This window comes from Stomoxys calcitrans, chromosome 3 (genome assembly GCF_963082655.1).
Source record: "Stomoxys calcitrans chromosome 3, idStoCalc2.1, whole genome shotgun sequence".
Lineage (NCBI taxonomy): Eukaryota > Metazoa > Arthropoda > Insecta > Diptera > Muscidae > Stomoxys > Stomoxys calcitrans.
The window spans coordinates 11,622,520-11,645,308 of NC_081554.1; the positions used below are offsets into that span (position 1 = coordinate 11,622,520).

A 22,789-nucleotide genomic window follows, 5' to 3' on the forward strand; every position below is an offset into this window, starting at 1 on the left:
GCGTATTTCCATTGTCGAATCTAAGGCATTGTTTTATGCACTTCAAACGATCTAATGATAATGTAACTTTATATATTGGACAGCGCGTTGCGCCGCATTACTCTTTAAGAGGTTCACTATTCGATTAAGTGAGTCCAGCATACAAAATAATGGCCAAAAAGTAAAAACGTGTTACGTTCGGTAACGCCGAACTTTGGACTTTATTATAACTTCACTACTGTATCCATAGTCTTATCTAAATAGGGGCTGGTCTCGATCATAATTAAGTCAGGTCCCGAGAACTCATATACAAGTATCAGTTTCACCGATATCTGGCATTAAATCCTCTTTATGATTAAGACCCAAAATTAGAAGATCGGTCTGTATGACATCTATATAGTCTGATCAGATTCATATTTGGACGAGAGGCTTAAAAACTCACTGATTCAAATTTCAGCGAAATTGGGAAAAATAAAACTTATATGGGCTTTAGACCCTTTATCGGCAGATCGGTCTATATGAAAGTTACATCTAAATATAGTCCGATCTGAACAAAATTTGAGTCGGATGTCGACGGCTTAAAATAACATACTGTTTCAACTTTCAGTGAAATCGGGTAAAAATAAAGCTTTTATGGGCTTTAGACCCTTTATCGGCAAATCGGTCTAAAGGTAGCTATATCTAAATATTGTCCGATCTGAACCATATTTATGTCGGATATAGGGAGGCTTAAAGCAATTAGCTGTTTCAAATTTCAGCGAAATCGGTTGGTAAATGCAGCTTTTATGGGCTTCAGATCCTTAACCGGCAGATCGGTCTATATGGCAGCTATATCTAAATATAGTCCGATCTGAACCATATTGAGGGTGGCTTAAAGTAACTCTCTGTTTAAAATTTCAGCGAAATCAGGTAATAAATAAATCTTTTATGGGCTCAGAGCCTTTATCGGCAGATCGGTCTATATGACAGCTATATTTAAATATAGACCGATCTGAACCACATTTGGGTCGGATATTGGGAGGCTTAAAATAATTTGCTGTTTCAAATTTCATCAAAATCGAATAATAAATAAAGCTTTTATGGGCTTCAGACCCTTAACCGATTTGAACCATATTTGGGCCGAATGTCGGGAGGCTTAAAGCAACACTGTTTCAAATTTCAGCGACATCGGGTAATAAGTAAAGCTTTTATTGGCTTCAGACCCTTTATCGGCAGATCAGTCTATATAGCAGCTATATTCAAATATGGTTCGATTTGGCCCTGCGAGCACCAAAGAGATGTATTTATATGTACTTTGTAGGTTCGGAAATTACAGAACATTTGTTCCTCTAACCGAACGTAGAATAGTTTTGCCAGCGCCTCGATCTTCTGCGCTTCTTCTTTTAACTCTTACCTCCAGTTTCAGAGAAGTCTTTTTTCACTTGGTCATTCCATCGCACTTTTGGTCTTCCCCTTTTTCGTTTTCTATTATGGTCGCTTTCAAAAGATTTCTTCGTTTCGTTCATTCTGACAACATGACCTAGCCAACGCAAGCGTTGTGTTTTGATAACTTTCTAGATTCGTAATACGTAATACTTCGATGAAGAAAACATCTTTGATTTTTAGCAATCTTACTTTGTTTTTATATAGAATTCAGGCATTTCTGTTGCGGATTCCCAAATCATGATCCATAAATGATTTGCGGGAATCTTCAACATTACGAAGGAGCGTTCTACTTCGTTTTTTTTTTCTTTTCTGTAAGTGCTTTAGCCAATTTTTATGTAGAATTCGAGGCACAAATGAAATCACTACTTCTGACGGATGTTTAAAATTACGATCAAGATTGGACTGCACTTTGTCAGTTAAAGCCAATCGAACCATAACTTGCCATTTAACTTTAACTTCATTTATAGGCTCTTAAACCATTATTTCAAGTTATTATTAGCGGAATGGGGAAGTTAGTATACCCCCCACTTATGGTGAAAGGTAAAAAAAAAGTTATTACAAAATCGTTTTATTCATAAGAACTCAAGCTGCACGATCATATAACAGTTAGAGGACCGCAGTAATCTAAGATTAATTACTTGCCATAAATAATAGAGCAAATATCTTAAAGATTATAACATTAACCTTATGAAGCATAAACTTGGGTAAACTCTAATAATGTTATGTAATAATATTGCTGTCAATAACAATTACACAATTACAGTTCGGTCGAACAATAAAATTTAATGTGTAGATTAATGTCCCATATTGAAACTATTGAATATGCATTAGTTTAATGATTTGAGACAACAAAACCAACTTTCATATTAATCTAGCTTTGTTGTAATGTAATTGATCATTTTTAAATATCTGTTAATTACACAGCATTTAATATTTCTCAATTTTTTTGTGATAAAATTTAAATGGCGTTTAATTTCCATGATGTATTGAAGAGTTCCAAGTTTAATTGTTGCTTGCGTTGGTTACAACAAAGGTTGTATTGTGCCATTTTTGTTTGGTTTGTATTGAACTTTAAAAGGATTTTATTAGATTTCATATTCATTACAAGTTTTACGAACTTGTCTAACCCGTTTGCTTTCGATTTCGAGCAAGTACTTAATATCATGTGTGTGATTACTTTTAAGGGAATTATAAATTATTGAATAAATGTCTATAACAGGGGAAAAATTATTAGAAAACAATTAAATATATAGTTAACTTCGACCGGTTCTAACATTGGTGTCAATCAAATTCATCGCTTTGAGACTCATGCAGAAAACTTGCTTTTCCAATTGTCATGCGTACTCCAAACGCGTATGGTAATGATTAAATTCCGTAGTTTTGTTATAATTGTTGTTTCAACTTTGTATTTATTTTTCGTTTGCCAATTTGTTTTTCAGCAATACTGTGGTCTTACAGCGAGGCGGTTAGCTCTTTCTCTTTACTCCTCTCTGGATCTGCACCGAAATGATGCGGATCGTAGGCGTTAATTGATATCTGTTTGTATTCGTGTATCACACTCAATCTCATTTGTCGTCCGAGGGACTCGGCTTGAAACTTCTACAGTTTTATAAAGTTTACCTATTGTCAAATTGAAAAAAAAAAAATCAATTTGAAAAATGCATTTCCCCATCGTAAGCCTGGAGCATAGTCCGCTTCAGTCAACCATCAGCCGTCTATGATTATCATTTTCCACAAATAGTTCTCATTGATGTAGATCGTTTGGGATTGTAAATGGGCCAAATGGGTCCATGTTTAAATGTAACTCCCTTTTAAACCGATTTTCCTATTCGTCTTCTTGGTCTTAGAAAACGCAATTCTTACCTGATTGGGCTACAATTTTGCATGTTGACTTCTCGTAATTCAAGTTTGATCCCAATGGGTTCATAATCAGATCTAGCTCCCACATAAACCGATTTCTTGATTTGAATTCTTGACACTCTCAGGGCTAAATTCTTGTCCCATATAGCTGAATTATGACCTTAAACATCTATGTATGGTTTGAGATCTTCAGCAGGTACATCAAAAAATAAAAAATACATGAGGATTGCTTGTTATGGCCTCCCTTTCTATTTCTTTAGCTTTTGCCTATAATGAGTACCGTGCAAAGAAATTTAAAAACTCTTTCCATGGTGTAGAGTATATAATATTCGGCGCAGCTAAACTGAACACTTGTTTATCTCCCTATATCTATATATATTTAGCTCTGATCTGGCAACGCACACTATTTCTTAAACTTTTCGTCTACACCTCTTTTCTTAAAAATGTTGGCACAGATGACTTCTTGGATTTAAAGATTAAGCCTATTGAAATAAGAATAAACGGGTGTAGATCAGGATATAACTCCCGATACCGATACGATTTCAAAAGCTCTTGAAATCCCTTGTGATTTTCACGTAAGTCGCTACTAACTTAGATATAGCATCCATATATATGTATCGCCCGATTTATACTTAAATAGCTAGAGCCTGGTCCAGAAGTTTTCAAATCGAACAAGTCTCCCCAAATTGTTACATCATGTGATCTTCGATGGCCATCATTCATACGAATGATCCAATAACTTGACTCTATAGTGAATGATAACACAATATTGTGATTCACAACAATCTCATACCTTAAACTAGATGCATACGAATGAACATCAAACTCTAAAGCAGGGTACTTTCTTCTGATTTCGGAATAATTGCGAAAAACTAACAAAATATCTGTCATTGTACAAATGCGGGGGATGATCTAAAAAGTGGACTGTGTGGACATTTGAAATCTGCCACAATTGTAAGTTTTCAAAACCGAAGCAAAGAAAAAAAGAACAAAGTTCAATTTTTATACGTTGATTTATTTGGCATTTTGGTGATGTGGACCTTACCGCTGCTATGGTAGTTGCACAAGTGTTGTGTTTGTGTATCTGGTAATAATAAGGCTTACATTATAATAGAAAAGAAGTAAATTTAACGAAAGGATTAATTGAATATATATCAAAATGGTGGAATTTTATCCAATTGGGTAAGTGCTTTTAGTTCATAGTTGTAACTTATTGGGTAAATGGTTACCATTGCTAAATAAATGCAGAAGTTTAATATAAATAAACTATATTTGAATTAAAATAAGTTTAATATTTCAAATAATTCTTGCAATTTATATAGCTTAAGATGAATAATATTTTTGTTAATGGCCGTTCGACAGACATACTAATACTACACTAAGAATAGGTGTTTTTAACTGCAATCTTTGTGTCCTTGAAAATGCGTAGAAAAAGCGTTTATTTTTTTCACTCATTTTTCATTTAAATTTTTTTTTAATTAGTTATTCAGCTTTTTACGTGAAAAGACGACAGAGTACCAACTTTTATAAATGATCACATACTATTGTGAATAACAACAATCCTACACCAACTGTGACAATAAGCTTTATCCCATTTTATCTTTTGCAATACTTGACAAATTCGTTGAAGCAAAGTACAATGAAGAAAGTGATTTTGATGTTTTATTTTCCTTCTGGTGCAGTTGGGTGTGTTTAAAAAGTGGAGGCCGATCTAATTACCATGTTGAATATATGAAATCACAGTCTTTGGCCAACTCATTACACCATAAATAATCATCGTCAATAACAATAAGTACTTTTGTCAAAACTACAGCTTTCAGCCATACAATAATAAATTTTGTAAACACCAATTTTCACTAAAGCTAATGAGTGTTGTTTGTTTAAGCTATTTTCGTTTAAGCAGGTGTTCTTTTTTAATTGTGAAAAACTTCAAGAAAATAACTTAATGTACTTAAACATATTTACGGGAAATTTTCTAACTAACTCAATTCTCGGATCATATCACACTAGGATGAATTGTGCCTAATTGCTTCTTTTAAAACATTAGCCTAAAAAAAGCATTTTCATTTTTAACATATATTTCATTTAAAATTTTTTATAAGGCTGGTTTTTCACAGTTGAAAACACATGTTTTTCACGGTTACTTGACTTGAAACACTACAAAAATCTCAATGATAACATAACACATTTACGAAAATTTTTTCAAAAGTATAAATCTATTATATAAAAAACGTAATATTGAAAAAATTTCGCGTAAATCGAAAATAGTGCTACCATTTGTATGGAGTTACACAATTATTCATGTGAAAAGCCAAACAGAGCACCAACCCTTAAGCAAGATTCACACGGATGAACATCAAACTCTTATTTTTAATTTTTATTTTATTTGTGATACCAACACAACAAGATATGCTATTATATATGACAGTGTTGGTTTGATAGCTGTGTAGACAATAATTAAGTCTAATTTACAAAATTATTTAACATGAAAATAGCTATTATTTAACATGAAAACAGCTATTGTACCCGCAATGACGCTAAACGCGTGGGATCGAAATCTGGTGAGAACATAGAAAAAGTTCACCGGTGGTTATGGTACTATGCCATATAAAAACTTCTGCTCTACGAGGTGTTGCACTGCGACACCCCGTTGGGACTTCGCTTTACAAATGGAGATGCCTTATCAAGTTAAAGCTCAATAAACTTGAAACAGACGGCACTCATTTCCGTTGTACTAAATCGTTGCCTATGGATCATTTACAACACCGAAAATTATAATTTGCAATTAGAACTACCACAAAACTTATAACAATCAAGTTGCACTAGTGCAAGGGAGAGGTGAATGTTTCATACAAATAAACATCCAACTCTGCCGTTGTGTGAACGATAAAACACTACTGTGAATAACAACAATTTTATACCAGCTTTTTATACTCACCACCATATGATGGGGGTATATTAATCTAGTTCTTTCTTTTGCTTATAACTTTCTTTCTGTGCTGGATAGAAATCAGTAGAAGAAAAATGCAAATTATGAGATTGTTAATAAATTTAAGGTCAATTCTTTAACAAAATATTATGCAGTAGTTTTTATATAAAATATAAAAATTTTATAATTTATATAAAAATTTATAATAAAAAAAATAAAACAACCGGAAAGCTCGTAACATTTCCGTTCATAAGTTTGTTTGTTATAAGACTTTAAAAGTACGACTTCAATACAACCATAATAACAAATAACAAGGCATCATTGAACTCTTTTTCTCCCCCTCTGCCTCTTTCAGCTAGTGACTGTATCATGTACTGAGTAATGTTTGCATGTCATTTATTTTAAAAACATTTTCAACACTTGTTATTACTAGAATAGTGTTGGAATAACCTGTCTTATTACAGTCATAAACTTTTAAGCGCCTTTCGTGTGCTAATTTTAATTTCATTCAATTGCACGAACCCCATTATCGAATGTAGCAGACCTGACGTCTATTTCCGTTTTTGTAATCAATTACAGAATTGTTTTCTCAATGCCCTCCAACATTGTGTATTGATGTAAAGTATGTACAAAACAATGTGATGCTAAGTATGTACAAAACAATTAGAAATTTTACACTCTAAAAATCATTAACTGTAAATGAAAACTTTTTGTCTTTGGTATGATGTCATTCACAATAGATGTACTTCTTATGTGGGTCACACAGAGTTGTGGAAAATGTACCATGGCAATCTTGGAGACGATGTACTTCATAAAGGTGCTATTACACGACATGTGCTTTACATATGTGCTGTCGCTATCTGTATCCACATGAGTTTCCTTATGTACTTTAAGTGCGAATAGGGCGCGCTCTAATCGTAATTTTTTCTCAAATATACTGTTCTTTTTTATAGACATGTTTTTTTGATGAAATAAGAGCTCGCTGTAATCGAAAGAATTACAAATTATTGCAAAATTCATTTTTCATATAGAATTTTTCGTACGTAGCACACAATACATATGTATTACTTTCAGAGTTTCCACATTTGAGAAAACATATGAGAATAAATATCTTGCAATAGCACCTTAAGTGTGCATTGGATACCTACCTAGAACTTCTTCGTACTGGTTTAATGTCATGTTCATGCAATTGTGTTGCACTGCACTGTATGGTGCTAAAAACAGGGCTATTTTAACATCTTTAAAGCAGTTTTTAACAAATCAATTTTTTCACTTCAGATTAAATATATTGCACATATTCACAAATTTTACATATTCACACAAGCTACTCAAGTTGCCTTGTGCAAACCCTTAATAGGATCACATGCTATGAATCAACTGTCTATTAAGGAAAGACATTTTTCTAAGTATATTAACTGTGTTGATGTTTTATTTAATACAATATCCTGTTTAAGACTCATAAAACCGTTCTCGTGTTTTATTTTGTAGTGTGATAATAATACGCTTCACTCTTTTTTTTTGTAACAAGTTTGCCTCAACAATTGTCGGATATTATAGTAGCTAAATGATTCAGTCACGTATTGAAAATGCTTTATTTGCTTTTACAGACTATTTTTTAGTTTTTCATTTCAACTTTTACAAATGAAGACGTATTTAAAATTATTTTATAATTTATTGCTAAATAAAATAGAGATTTGTTCGGTCTTCATGTGGAGAGGAACAGAGATAAAATTTTCTTTGCAAACCTAATTTGGACAAAATGGACGTGAACAAGTAAAAACGGTCTATGTTTGGTCGAATTTTGGAAATCCATCATTATGATTTACGCAAATGAATTTATTTAAAGGTTATATATGCACATAAGGTACCAAATTTCTGCCAAATCAGGAAAATTTTGAAGTTTCCAGGGAGCTATATCCGGTTATAGACAGTTTTAGACAACGTGGATGAATATGGAAGTCATAACAAATGACTATAACCTATATTCAAATGTAAACCGATTTCGTAAATTTGCAGTCTTCAGCGACCTACATCAGGTATGTGTGGAAAATTTCAAGCGAATATCCTCATTCATTCGATCGCTAGATCGACTTAGAATGTCAAGACAATCAACAATATATAAATAGGGGTTTCCAACTAATTCTTGATAACTAAAAAAAACCAAAACCTTTAGGAATGAATCTTGACTTCGTTCTTTGTCTACCGCAGGCACGTTTGCATCTGTCAATACGTTGGACCCAATTTTCGATAACACGGCCACACATTTCAGCCAGAAGGTCGCTATTTCCCGTTCAATCTTGGCTCCCAGCTCTTTCAACTTCGTCGGCTTGTTGGTATAGACCAAGGGCTTGGCATAGCCCCAAAGAAAATTGTCTAGAGGCCCGAACAGGGCGATTTGAATAAATCGATTGTAACGAGTGCTGTGAGGCTTGTGATAGCCTTCTGTTCAAACCACATGTCCTGTAGGTCCAAAAATCAGTGAGAATTGTGGGGTAACGTGACGATTAGTATCGTCGACGAAGAGGTAGGACCTTATGACGTCACCGGCATGTAAACTGCACCAAACAGATATTTTTTATGGATGAAGTGTCGATTCGTGAATCACATGTAGCGGTCACCGACTCCCAATTTCGGTTTTAAATTTTTATGATTTCCGATTTCCAGACGTCGATCGTTCGTGTACTACTTTACCAGGGTGAAAATGTTGAGTTTACTGTATAAATTGACAATGGAAAGCCCTTTACTTTAAGGGGTCACAAATGGATATTTTTAGGTGCATCATGGATATAAAATATGTTATGAGATGACGTCAGGATTCACTAATAGAAGGTTAGGTCACATTGCTCAAACCATGAATATCATTAAGGATGTCAAATCTGCCGATTGAAAATGTCATCAAATAGGAGAAAACGTAAACAAAGAATGAATTTAAAAAGAGAGACATCCCCATCGCCAAGTACTGCCAAAAATTAAAAAAAATGTATGTCGGCTGATCGCTTGGCTTACCTTATTCACTGAATCCTGAAATGGCATATGCTAAACATATATGTCCAAACGACACTAAACTACTCACCACGATCATTCACAAAAGATCATACGCAGATATTGTTCATAGGTACGAGCTATGTTTTTTACGCATATCAGCTGTTAAAGGCCGTTACGCAGCTCAAGCGAAATTTACGCTAGCAAACACACATGACAAAAAACAAATAATTCACTACGTAGGACGGAATGTTATCAAAGCATTAGTTTTCTTTCAATGAGGTCAAAAATAGTCTTCAAGGTTTATAATGTCACCCTGTAACACCAACCAAACTGAACATTTTGATTAGGATGTATCAATGCGTTTTGTATGTACCCGCCTTAAACTAAACTCCTTTAAGGCCGGTACACAGCTCCAACAACATTTTCATTGATATAACAAATGCATTTACATATCATAGGCGATTTTTCGGTTTGCTTTATGTTACAAGATGACATTGTAAGCATTCGATATTTTTTGGCTTTATTGAAAGAAAACTATTGTTTGCATTCTTGCTTCGTGTAATGGATGTATTCGTAAATAATAACGCTTTTAATTTTTTTTATGAATATTGAGTTTCTTTTAGTTAATGTCTGTTTTTAATAAAATGATAAGCTTCTGTTTAATATCAATATGTCTTTTAAATCCACAATTAAATTTTTATTTATATTTCTTTTTTCATTCCAGTGGTTTGGACAGTTCTTCCTGTAGTCAATGCATAGCTTTATTGAAAAAATTGGCCGCTCTAGGCCATACAATAGTGTGTACCATTCATCAACCCTCTGCCCTGATATTTGAAATGTTTGACAAATTATACACTGTGGTAGAGGGTCATTGCATATACCAAGGACCCATCAAGGAATTGATACCATTTTTGGCCGATCAAAATCTTTTGTGTCCCAGTTATCATAATCCAGCAGATTTTTGTAAGTAACTTATTATTAAAAAAAAGAGTTTGCTTTTTTTGATATTTGCATATAAAACTAAAGCCAATTCTCTTTTATGTTTATTTTTTTTTTTTTTGCAGTGCTGGAAGTTGCTGTTGGCGAACACGAACGTGACTTGGATAAACTCATCAATGCGGCCAACAAGAAATACTACGAAGATAGTGATTTAAATCAACTAAATCGTGTTACACGACTCATAACCAAAATGCAAGGTGGGTACCACGCCAAGACTTCAACAACATATTTTTTGTTGTTTTTTCTTTTGGCTTTCGCCGGCACAAATGAAAACAAATTGGCCAACACCAACACCACGAAATTAAAACAAAAATTACTTTAACAAAACAATAGCTTTTCTATGTAAAGTGTAATGAATGTTAGCCATGTCATCCGTAATCATCTTGGAATTATCTGGCCTGAATCACATAGTGCCTCATAAATTTAATTTTTTGCTATTTTACATCCGCTATCTACGAAAGAGGGATGTACCTGTTTCTTTTTTCAAATCGTACGCAACATCTTCAAAACCAAGTAAACAGGCGTTAATTTCGGCCGGGCCGAACTTTGGATACCCACCACCTCGGGTATATATGTAAACCACCTTTCGTCAAAATCCGGTGAAAAAAGCATACCTTATGCCCCATAGCAGCTATATCGAAATATGTTTCGATTAAGACCAATTACTAATAAGTACAAGTCATTGTTCAATTGTGTATAACAAAATATTGGTCTTTTTAGTAGCCATATCTAAAAATAAGCCGATCTGAACCACATACGACACGGATGTCGTAAAGCCTAACATAAGTTATATAAGTTAGCTGTATCCAAATCTGGACCGATTTGGGCCAAGTTGCAGAAAAATATCGAAGAGCTTAACACAACTCACTGTCCCAAATTTCAACGAAATCGGACAAGAAATGCGACTTCTATGGGCCCAAAACCTTAATCGGTCTATATGGCTAGATCATCTTAGATGTTTACGCTGATCAAGAATAGATATACTTTATAGGGTCGGAATGGATATTTCGATGTGTTGCAAACGGAATGATAAAATGAATATACCCCCATCCTTCGGTGGTGGGTATAAAAAGTGGGGCAGATTGCCCAAACGAATGCATATTTTTTTTGTTACAATATGTTTGCTACCAAAATTTCGCTTGAGGTGCATACTAAGCCTTACCTGCTGCCGCTATCCATTCTAAAGGCTGGTACTCAGCTAGGGTAAAATTTTGGGCAGCATGGTGACAAAAAACCATTTTGTTTAATCAATCTATCACACTTTTTGTCTTAAAAAGTGGACATTTATGAAAATTAAACGTTTTTATGCAGAAATAAATCCATTACATTCAAAATATTATCAAAGCACTAATTTTCTTGGAATGTCACCCTGCAACAAAAAGCTCAAAACTTAGCATATGTAAATGCATTTCTAATGGCAAAGAAAATTTCGTTAGAGCTGCGTACCGGCCTTTAATTGATAACCCATCGACAGCTGCTAAGCAGTATAATAACCTCATTGAGCGTCTCTAATAGTAGTTTACCATGAGGTTACATGCTGTTGGGTAGATAAAGTTCGTTACGGCCGAACTTTGTTTGTCTCTCTGTGTTGGTTCATAGCATATGTGAATGGCCTGCAATGTCTTTGTATGTTGACTTTCTTTTTGCAAATGACGGTTTTTCATTTTCTTTTCTGTTTTGTTTAAGCTGAAATTTGTTTAGACAGCTGTTTTATACTACATTAGTAAATATTTAAAAATGGGTATTACCCAAGGTAAGATGTTAATGGTTCATAACATAATGTTATTAGGTGTGAGAAAAAAAAGCATACGCTGCCACTTTCACGCTTTTTTCTTCCAGAGACAATAATATATTGTTAATGGCTATATTCCAAGTAGAGGAGACAGTACACCTCCTTGAGGAGTTCTTCTGCTGACCCATCTTTTAAGACCCACAGATCCCAAACTGCCGCAATGCATCTTTTAGTAAGTAAGTTGTTAATAAACTTTCATAAGGTAGAGTTGATGCCTAGAAACTCCAACTCCTTCATGATTGACGTCGGTTTTACATTATTGAAAGCACCTTCAATGTCAAGAAATGCTACCATTGTATATTCCTTGACAACGAGAGAACCCTCTATGTAGCCGACTAGGTTGTGAAGAGCTGTTTCAGTGGATTTGCCTTTCCTATATACATGCTGCTGCCGCGACAGGCGATCTCCAGGGATCTTTGCCCTAAGATATGTTTCTTTCAACCTCTCAGAGTCTTTAGCATAAAGGATGACAGACTAATAGGACGAAAATCTTTCGCCTTCGCTTGGTAGGCTTTTCCCGCTTTCGGAATGAAAATTACCTTCGTGTCCCTCCATCCCATAGGTATATATGACATTCTGATACAAGTAGAGTATATCTCCCTAAGCCAGGGAACCAGTCTATCAAACACAGCTTGTAATTCAATCGGTGATACGTCATCAGGGCTCAAGGAGTCGAAACTTCTTATTGCCCAAAGGATTTTCGGCTCCGACACAATTTCCCTAAAAGCCTCCGACGAATGCATATCAGTGACAACCTCTTCTGGCGCCTCGTTATCCATTGAAGAATTTCCCGGGAAATGTGTATCAACGAGTAGTTCTAGTGTTTACTCACTAGACATTGTCCATACATTCTCTGACTTCTGGATATAACCCACCGTAATAGGTCTCGAGGACAGAATCTTCCTTAGTCTAGAGGCCTCAGATGTACCCTCCACGGAGCTGGAGAATTCCACCCAGGATTTGTTCTGAGCCTTTCTAAGCTCGCCCTTATAATTTCTTAGCTCAGCCTTATAAATGTCCCAATCGTGTGGTGCTCTTGTGACTTTTGCTCTCTTGAAGAGTTTTCTGCAATCCTTCATTAGACCAACCAGCTCTGGGGTCCACCATGGCGGTCGCTGTTTGCCCCTTGACTTGGCACTAGGACATGCTGACACAAGCGAGTCATTCAGGGCCTTCGTGATTCGCTTGACCACTATGTCTATCCACTTCCTTTTCTAGTCTAGAAGGGATAGTGGCGCAGAATTTGTGCCGAAATTTATCCCAATCCGCCTTTCTTCTGTTTAGCCGAGGGACCACTACTTCAGTATTTTCCCCAAAGCTAAAACTAATATAACGATGATCAGAGAAGCTGAATTCATCCAACACTTCCCAGTTGCATATTCTTCCACTTATATTTTCCGAAACAAAGGTAATTTCTAGTACCTCCTGTCTGTTCCTGGTAATAAAGGTCGGTTTATCCTCTTTATTACAAATCGCCACTTATAAAACATTCAATAAGCAGCTCACCCCTTTCGTTGACCTTCGAACTTCCTCATATCTGGTGATGAGCATTAGCATCACTTACTACAATGAGGCTTTCCTTCCCTACAGAAGCAGCTTCAACCAGCGACTAAAGGTTTGAAGGCTGCATCTCTGAATCCTGTGCCATATATAGGGAAGCCAGCCAGTAGTGAGACTTATTTATTTCAAGGCTGGCTACTACTAAATCTTCAGTGCTTAACGACGAAAGAAGAAAAACACTTAGCCTACCCTTTGTAAGAATACAGGCTCTGTGTCTCCCATTCTCCGTACCCTTGAGATGTTTAAATCCCAGAATTGTTAGTCCACGAATGGTAAGGTAGATTTGAATTTGTTTATGTAAGAGATTTCCTTTAGAGAACTATCAAATAAACCTATTTTAAGGCAACATTAAGTTTGGTAAATTCTTTACAATCCGCAGACTTTCTAATATTGATGTCATTTTGTCTTACTTTTAAATTTATTACGATAAGAGTTTTTTTTTCTTTATTTGTCAAAACTACTTATGGAGGTCATATTTCAACATTTTTAAATCCATCATAAAATTTGAAACCTAAGGCTAATGACTTCTTTCCTTGGAATGCAGGCATTTGGGTAATCATTAAATTTTTGTAATTCTCCACAATGAATTAAACTATGTCAAGGGTTAGATGGCCCAGGGTATACAACAAAAAAACATTATTCTTAAAATTTTAATTTTTATCAGCAAAAAATATACGTACACAAACATTGCCAAAAACTGGCGGCATGATTTATCACATTTTTTATTAAGATTATTACCTAGAAACCATTTACGAAGCCAGCCAAACCCTCCTAAAATATGAACTTTAAAATACGAAAATTTTTATATTTAGTTTTTTTTTTTTAGATTTTAAAAGTGATTTCATTCGCAATACTATTTGCTAAATATATTTTTTTATTTCTTTTTTTTTAACTTTTAGTTGAAAATGTTGACTTGGCAAATTGTCATCTCACAGCCACCACGAATGGCAGAAAGTTGTCGAAAACCTTTAATACCGAAGTAGTCAGTGCACAGAAGTCCACATTTCCAAGTCTCGATTATGCAAAACCTGCCATGGATGAGTTGGCCTTAGAGGAATTGAAGGCCCTTAAGAGCAACACACCAGTGGACACAAGTGTGGATATGACTCATGGTCATGTCGCTGATCATGATGTGGATGTGGATGATGATGATGATGTTGATAGTGGCCAACAGCTAAGCAAAGATGACTTAACTTTCGACACAGAAAAATTTAGTAAAGCCTCGTTTTTGATGCAATATCTGCTGCTGTTAAATCGCATTTTTCTATGTTCGAGGCGTAATAGCGTAAGTACATATTTAAATTTTTATTATTATTATTATTTTTTCTCGTCATCTTTCATAATTTTAATTAGCTTTTGGTTTTTTTTTTTTTTTGTTATGAAACCAATTATAATAAGTTCATCTAAGCCTTTTTCGTATGTCGTTTTAATTGTTTCGCTTTTATTTGGAGTCATTAAAAATGTTATCTAATGCTTATTTGCGGTAGCATTAAGTCCTAAGTCCCACATTTAATACACACACTAGTAGGTCATGGGTTATGAGTGCTTGTCAAGGGGGTTTTGCTGGTTGTAAACCTCATTACATGCTTGGCCTAACCATGTAATGTGGAATTGTCTTGTTTTGAAACGCTAGTTGAGGCTACGATTTTTAGCAATAAAAAATCTACTACCGTAAAATTTTCATTTGTTTTTGTAAAACTTTTATTACCATATACGATGTAATAACAATTTTTGAACTTGTCCAAAAAAAAAAAAAAATAGAATGTTCGTATAAATTTAAAATTTATTATCCGATGGTGACGCAATTTGGGACTGTGAGCTGTGTTAGGCCCTTCGACATCCTTCTTAAATTTGGCCCAGATCGGTCTTGATTTGGATATAGCTGCCATATAGACCGATCTCTCGATTTAAGGGTTTGGGCCGCATTTATTGTCCGATTTCGCCGAAATTTGGGACAAACATGTCCTATTTCAAAACATGTCCTTTTGGATGAGTTCTGGGGTGGGTCGTTCCTCCTGGTTGCTTGACACTAAATTGTTTTTAACAAATTCGTGTTTTTGAGTTACCATAAGATTTCAAACGAAATTTTGCTTAAACGGTGCACCCATCTTTGAGATATGGAATTTTTGAAAATTAAGATAAGGGGAGAGTCTGCTGCCCCTTCGGTTATTACAAGATGATGTACAACATGGTCATTCTATAGTGAAATGATCATGTGGTGAAATAAGGCAAAAAAGGTAATTTTGATAACAATTTTTTTGGGTTAAAAATTAATTTTTTTTTTTAATTTTGTCAAAATTTAATTTTTGATGCAAATTTCACAATTTTTTTTTTTTTTAAATTAATGTTTTATGTTTTGTCGATTTTCTCTAAAAATTTCTAGAATATTTTATACATATATGTCCTTTATTTACAATTCGAATGTGTTAAATGTATTACAATAAAATATGACCACTAGCAAACTGTTCAGTGTGAACTTAGGGCATCAACAAGCTCTCTCCATCGAGCTCTATCGTTGGCCAAAGACTTGGCTTGATTCCACGATATATGGGTTGTTTCCAAATCTCTTTTCGTACAGCGGATTCATGCGTTTTTTAGTTTTTATAAAAAAAAATTCATAAAAACTTGAATTTTATTTGAAAATTTTATTAAAACCAATTTTTTGTAAAATTACTGCTGAATATTAGTTTTCTTAAAAAAAAATTATCCACATTTAACTTTCATTGAAATTTTGTTGAGCCTTGGTTTTCTATTATTCTAGAAATTTTTATAAAATAATTAAAATTTTTATTTTCTTTAAGTTTAATTACCATATTGACATATTTTTTTATTTGTTTCCGGAAGTCTGGGCAGAGTTGTTATAAATTATGATTTGATTTTTTTAACTTAGACTCCATATTTTTTTCCTGTCGTCTTGGTGCACGTCAAGTTAGCGATGCCTTATCTAAGCTTGTTTTATGCGTGTTGTATGTTTTTGTTTTGCAAATGCATCATAAAGAACACTTGCATGCTTTCGTTTTCTAAAATTTTTCCATAATTATTCAAGATACGATTTATTTTTTAAGGCAATGTTAGGTGTTGTTGTGGTCATAAAAACATTTCTAGTTTTTACGATGACTTTTAAATGATTGAAAAATGTGTGGTTTGGAAATGTAACCGCATTTAAAGTTTTATTGAACTGTTTGAGATTCTAAATGCATTTTGATTTACTGAATTTTAAAAACACACAGTGATCGCTTACTTCAAGAGAGTTATAACTGAAAATCTGAGCTATAAACGATAATCAATAGCTGTGTAAGGCTGTTAGAGGCAATAAATGATCCGAATGGCATTAAAAACAAAATTTGTTATTCAAAACGTGGCATCGAAAAATTAAAAGCTTTGTTATATGACATTCTTGAAATAAACAAAATAAAAAAATATAATAAACATTGAGTTGTCAGAAGAAATTTGAGAATGTTTTCATCTTAAGCTGTTATTAAGCAAAAACAACTTCCTTATATTCATTCATTCAGTTTGACCTAAAGTTTGACTTTTAATAAAATTTAAGTGGCAAATAAAAACTCTTCTCCGCCACAGAATGTTCTTTGGATTTGTTGGTTTTATTCAAACCTCAACGCTTGCCAACATATAAAATTGGGAAATTCTACTGACACACCAAAGTTAACCATAAATTGATCAATTAACCATTTATCCAACCATCCTTCTATCCACCACTCAACCATTCAAGCATGCATCAATCGATAATGGACGTGCTAAATTGAGTACCCAATCACAGTGGCTTGGTACTACATGTGTGTACATAAGCTTCTAGCACTTATCGCTGCGATTCTTTGAGCAACTTTGTCTATCTGACCAAGCGATTGGGCAAATGATCGAGCGAGCGACCATTTGTTTGTTATTGTTATTAGAATTAACCTTCACACACTTTATGGCCCCCAAAGCGCTTGTGGTTAAACTTACCACTGCAGTTTTTGTGTGTTGTACACGAATGCCGAGTCGTATGTTGCAACTTCATGCATGACATTTTTCTCTACATAAATCAATGCCAAGTGACAACCGAAAAGTACTAACTATCAAACGAAATTGTGAAATGTTTGATTCTTGAGTGAATAGCTGAGAACAAAGTTGCACAAAAGTCTAATAAACAACAATGTATTGCTGTAACTAGACCTTGTCTAGAAGCAAAATTGCAAATCTACCCATGAGCATTGCATTAAGGAACAGGGTCAAACTTCTCACATATCAGTGAGGGCGGTCCGATTCAAGTTTAAACTCAAAGCCGAGTGTGAAAGCAATGCGAAACCTCACAAAATAAAAATTTTTGGTTGAGTCGAGATAAATATAACAAGTGAAAGCGTGCTAAGTTCAGCCGGGCCGAATCTTATATAACTTTCACCATGGATCACATTTGCCAAGTTCTTTGAATGACTTTTTCGAATAGAAAAACGCCAGTCATAGGAAAACACTACCTCAAAATTTCAGGCAAATCGAGTAATAATTGCGCCCTCCAGAGACTCAAAAAGTCACACTGGGAGATTGGCTTATATGGCAGCTACATCAGGTTATATACCGATTAAGACCATACCTAACATAGTTGTTGGAAGTTATACCAAAAAGACATATGCAAAATTTCAACAATAAGAATTGCAGCCTCTAGAAACCCAAGAAGTCTAATCGGGAGATCGGTTTATATGTATACTTAACACAATTGTTGGAAGTCAAAAATATAGGAATTGTGCCCTCTAGAGGCTCAAGAAGTTTATTCGGAAGATCGGTTTATATGGCGGCTATATCAGGTTAAGGACTGATTTAGACTATACTTGGCACAGTTGTCGGATGTGATACCAAAACACCACTTGCAAAATTTCAGCCAAATCGGATAAGAATTGCGCACTCTAGAAGCTAAAGGAGTCAAGACCCAAAATCGGGTTATATGGCAGCTATATCATTTTACATTTTACAATCAGCCAAATCGGATAAGAATTGCGCCCTTTAGAAGCTCTCGAAGTCAAGACCCAAGGTAGGCTTATATAGCAGCAATATCAGGTTATGAACCGATGTAGACCATACCTGGTACAGTTGTCGGATGTGATACCAAAACACCACATGCAAAATTTCAGCCAAATCGGATAAGAATTGCGCCCTCCAGAAGCTCAAAAAGTCAAGACCCAAGATCGGTTTATATGACAGCTATATAAAAACATGCACCGATTTGGCCCATTTACAATCCTAACCGATCTACACTAATAGAAGTATTTGTGCAAAATTTCAAGCGCCTAGCTTTACTCCTTCGAAAGTTAGCGTGCTTTCGACAGACGGACGGACATGGCTAGATCGACTTAGAATGTCATGACGATCAAGAATATAAATACTTTATGGGGTCTTAGACGCTTATTTCGAGGTGGTACAAACGGAATGACGAAATTAGTATACCCCCATCCTATGGTGGAGGGTATAAAAATGAAAGTGTTGCGCTTTGTTTGTTTGTTAGTTTGTCTGTCTGTCTGTTTGTTTGTTTAGACTTGAAAAACGGCCGAACTGATTTTCTTGAAATTTTCACAGTTTGTTGAGTTTGAGTCTGAAATATTCCCGTTGAATCGCTCACTCTCACCCTCTCTCTAACTGGAAGACAAGAGATTTCCCTAGAAGTTTGTGCAAATTTTGAGTACGCGAACACTGCTGAATGCTGGTTAATGTTGTCATATCTTCTAAATTGCGGTAAAAAATTAACGAGCAAACCAAATTTCCAGTACAACGAAGTTCTGGATAAATAACCAGTGCAGGCTTATGTAGAACATCTGTTTTTAGGATCGCCATGATATGTTTTTCAGAATTAAGTGTGGCCACCTGCAGGATTACTCTATTGTGAATGGAAGAATAAAATTTATACCAATTATTTATACAATTAAGTGCACAAATATTTTATGCCAGCAAATTTTACAAATATGAAGGCTGCTATATAAATTTCTGGCCTAATAATAGAAATGGAAATTTTTAGTATCAGAATTGATTTTTTTCAATGTTTCCTCCAGCTTTATTGTCGTATATCACTTAAAGCGCGGAAATAAAAATAAATCATTGGCTGCCACGTCAGCTGTACGGTGGATGACCCATCAATTCAACGTTTTGGTCTGTCAAAAAGGCGCGGGTGTGAGAGATCGCATTTATGATGAAAAATGATTTGTCTTCTCTTGTTCATTTTTCGAATTTCACCCAAGACTTCAGACAATCAAATTGTGAGATACCACTCAGAACTGACTTCCTGCGTTGTTCAAGCGGAGTAGTCGCTATATGAGCAGTTTTGCCCAAGAAACAGGCGACCTTAGTGTTGCTTAGGCCATAAACTTATAAAGCAGCCCTCGTACTTTCGCTTTTTCTTCATATGGTTTTGACAGAGTGATCAACAGTACTATCATCTAATGTAAAACAAACTGACTTACACTGGATGTATTTTTTGCACATTTTTTGTCCTTCCCGGCTTGAGTTCCAGTACTAAAATAAAACATAGCAATAATCGATTGTTCTAAACGTTTGAAATGTCCGAACAAATGGGTTTGAAGCCTCCCTCGTGCCTTATACAGAGGCTTGAGAGTGATGCGCCCCCATGACTCAACCCTGTTTAGGCTCCAGACACATAAATCCAATTTTGTTTAAGATTCGTACTCTACTGCAAACGATATTTTTGCTTGATACTCATCTTATTCTGTTCGGTTTCATTATCCGTCTGGGGAATAACTCGCTGAGAAAGTATTCCAGTCCAGCTATCATCCGTTCTGGGTATCGGCCCGTAGAGATAACTCGGTATTTGTAGAGCAGATGAATAGGAACCCGTTTCAAGAGACTGATTTTAGGAGATACCATACCAAGCTAGAAGACTAAATTTAAGTCATGGCTTTGGTGACATTTGCAAAAATAGAAGTCTCCCTCATTCTGCCTCTGGCTTACTAGGAAATCCAGACACTTCCTCACTTCTTTAGCACTGGGCCTTTTAGTTGAGATTATACAATCAAACTAATCCGTTTGCCTTGTCAACATGTCGCATTTGGTTTAAAATATTCCAGCTGGTAACCCCTCTGCTCCTGCTGACTAACTATTTTTTATACACGGCACACAATCTACCAAAAAAACACATGTTGCTCATCTATGTCCACCATATCCACTACAAGAATCAATCAAAGAGAGAATTAAAATGCTTTGGAAAAATAGGGTCATTTACATTTAAATTAAAGTCCAAATGATTAATCTGAATGGCAAGTCAAACTTTCTTATTATACGGAAGTATATAAATGACCTCACGAAAAAAACATGCTTTAAATATTCTATTTTTTATTATTCATTTATTGCCACTTTGCCCATATTTCATATTCTAAAAGACGTTAACACACAGTGGGAGAAAATGGAAGAGAAACTTGTAAAAAATATGCCGTGTGAGAACGGGTAGATATATCACTTTGAAATTTAGAATGGTTAGAGCTAAGGCATTATATAGATCGTGTGCAAATTTTCAAGGCCCTAGGTTGTCCGGGCGCCTTTTGTCTGGCCCCTAAAGTTGGTCACCTCGGCATTTCAAAAATTTGTTGAGGCTGGCAATTCTTAGTTTTTAGTGAAATTTGAACAAGATATGTCAGCTTAAATGGTTGCCATATGTACTTCAAAATATTTTTATTAAAAAATTGGAAAAAAACCACTCGAGTTCAAAAATTCCAAAGTCCAGATCCCCCAATTGAGCGCTTGTTTTTTTTTTTACTCAAAATGTCCCCTAAGCCCATGCAAAAAAAATCTTTGCACCTAACAATATTTGTAGCCGCCACAGCAAATTTACTAAAAAATTCGAGACGATCTTTGCCCAAAAAGGGTATTTTGGGGATTTTCGTAAAAAAATTCGACCAGAATTTATTTTTAGTTTTTAATGACACTTTTTTCTGCAATATTCAAAAAGAATTACTAACATACCTCTATTCGTTTTTATACCCACCAACGAAGGATGGGGATATACTCATTTTGTCATTCCGCTTGCAACACATCGAAATATCCATTTCCGAACCTATAAAGTATATATATTCTTAATCAGCGTAAAAATCTAAGACAATCTAGCCATGTCCGTCTGTCTATTGAAATCACGATACAAACAAATACAAATTATGAACATTCCACTAAGGAATAGGAGCGAACTTCGGACTGAGTGCAGTCCGATTCAAGTTTAAGCTCAATGATAAGGGGCATCCTTTTTATAGCCGAGTCCTAAATTCGTGCCGCAGTGCGAGAGAAGTTTTACATGGCATAGTACCTCACAAATGTTACCAGCATTAGGAGGGGAAAAGCACCGCTGAAAATTTTTTCTGATGGTCTCGCCAGGATTCGAACCCGGGCGTACAACGTCATAGGCGGACATGCTAACCTCTGCGCTATGGTGGCCTCCGATACAGTCTTAAAAAATAGAGATATTCAGCTGAAACTTTGCACAGAATGTTTTTTTTTTTTTTCAATAAGCAGGTTTTGTTCGAAGTTGGGCTATATCGGACTATATCTTGATTTAGCCCCCATATAGACCGATCCGGCGATTTAAGGTCTGAGGTCCATAAAAGCCACATTTGGTATCCGATTTTGCTGAAATTTGGGACAGTGAGTTGTCTTCGAAATTTCAATTTGGCCCAGATCGGTCCAGATTTGGATATAGCTGCCATAGCTGTAGTTGTGTTAGGACGGATCTCTCGATTTTAGGTCTTGCGCCCATAAAAGGCGTATTTATTGTCCAATGTCGCCGAAATTTGGGACAGTCAGTTGTGTTGGGCCCTTCGATATTCTCCTTCAATTTGGCTTAGATCGGTTCAGATTTGGATATAGCTGCCATATAGACCGATCTCTCGATTTAAGGTTTTGGGGCCATAAAAGCCGCATTTATCGTGCGATTTCGCCAAAATTTGGGACTGTGTTAGGCTCTTCGAAATTTGTCTGCAACTTGGCCCAAATCGGTCCAGATTTTATATGGCGGCCATATAGACTGATATCTCGATTTCAAGTCTTAGCCCCATAAAAGACGCATTTATAATCCGATTTCACTAAAATTTGACACAGTTACTTATGTCTTTTCGACATCCGTGTCGTAAATGGTACAAATCGGTTTATTTTTAGATACAGCTACTAAAAAGATCAATATTTTGTTATACACAATTGAACAATGACTTGTACTTATTAGTATTTTGCTCAAATCGGAACATATTTCGATATAGCTGTTATGGTGCAAAAGGTATACATTT

The 22,789-nt window shown here is 35.2% G+C and overlaps 1 protein-coding gene across 2 annotated transcripts in view; it reads left to right on the plus strand.

The window, feature by feature from the left end:
• Window positions 1–22,789, plus strand: part of LOC106084500 (ATP-binding cassette sub-family G member 1) — a 110,649-nt gene that overhangs the window by 77,089 nt on the left and 10,771 nt on the right. For both annotated transcript variants that reach the window (XM_013248228.2, XM_013248227.2), the window contains exons 5-7: window positions 9,903–10,141; window positions 10,243–10,374; window positions 14,429–14,814. In XM_013248228.2, the coding sequence (XP_013103682.1) occupies window positions 9,903–10,141; window positions 10,243–10,374; window positions 14,429–14,814 (757 nt within the window). The remainder of the gene's footprint in view (window positions 1–9,902; window positions 10,142–10,242; window positions 10,375–14,428; window positions 14,815–22,789) is intronic.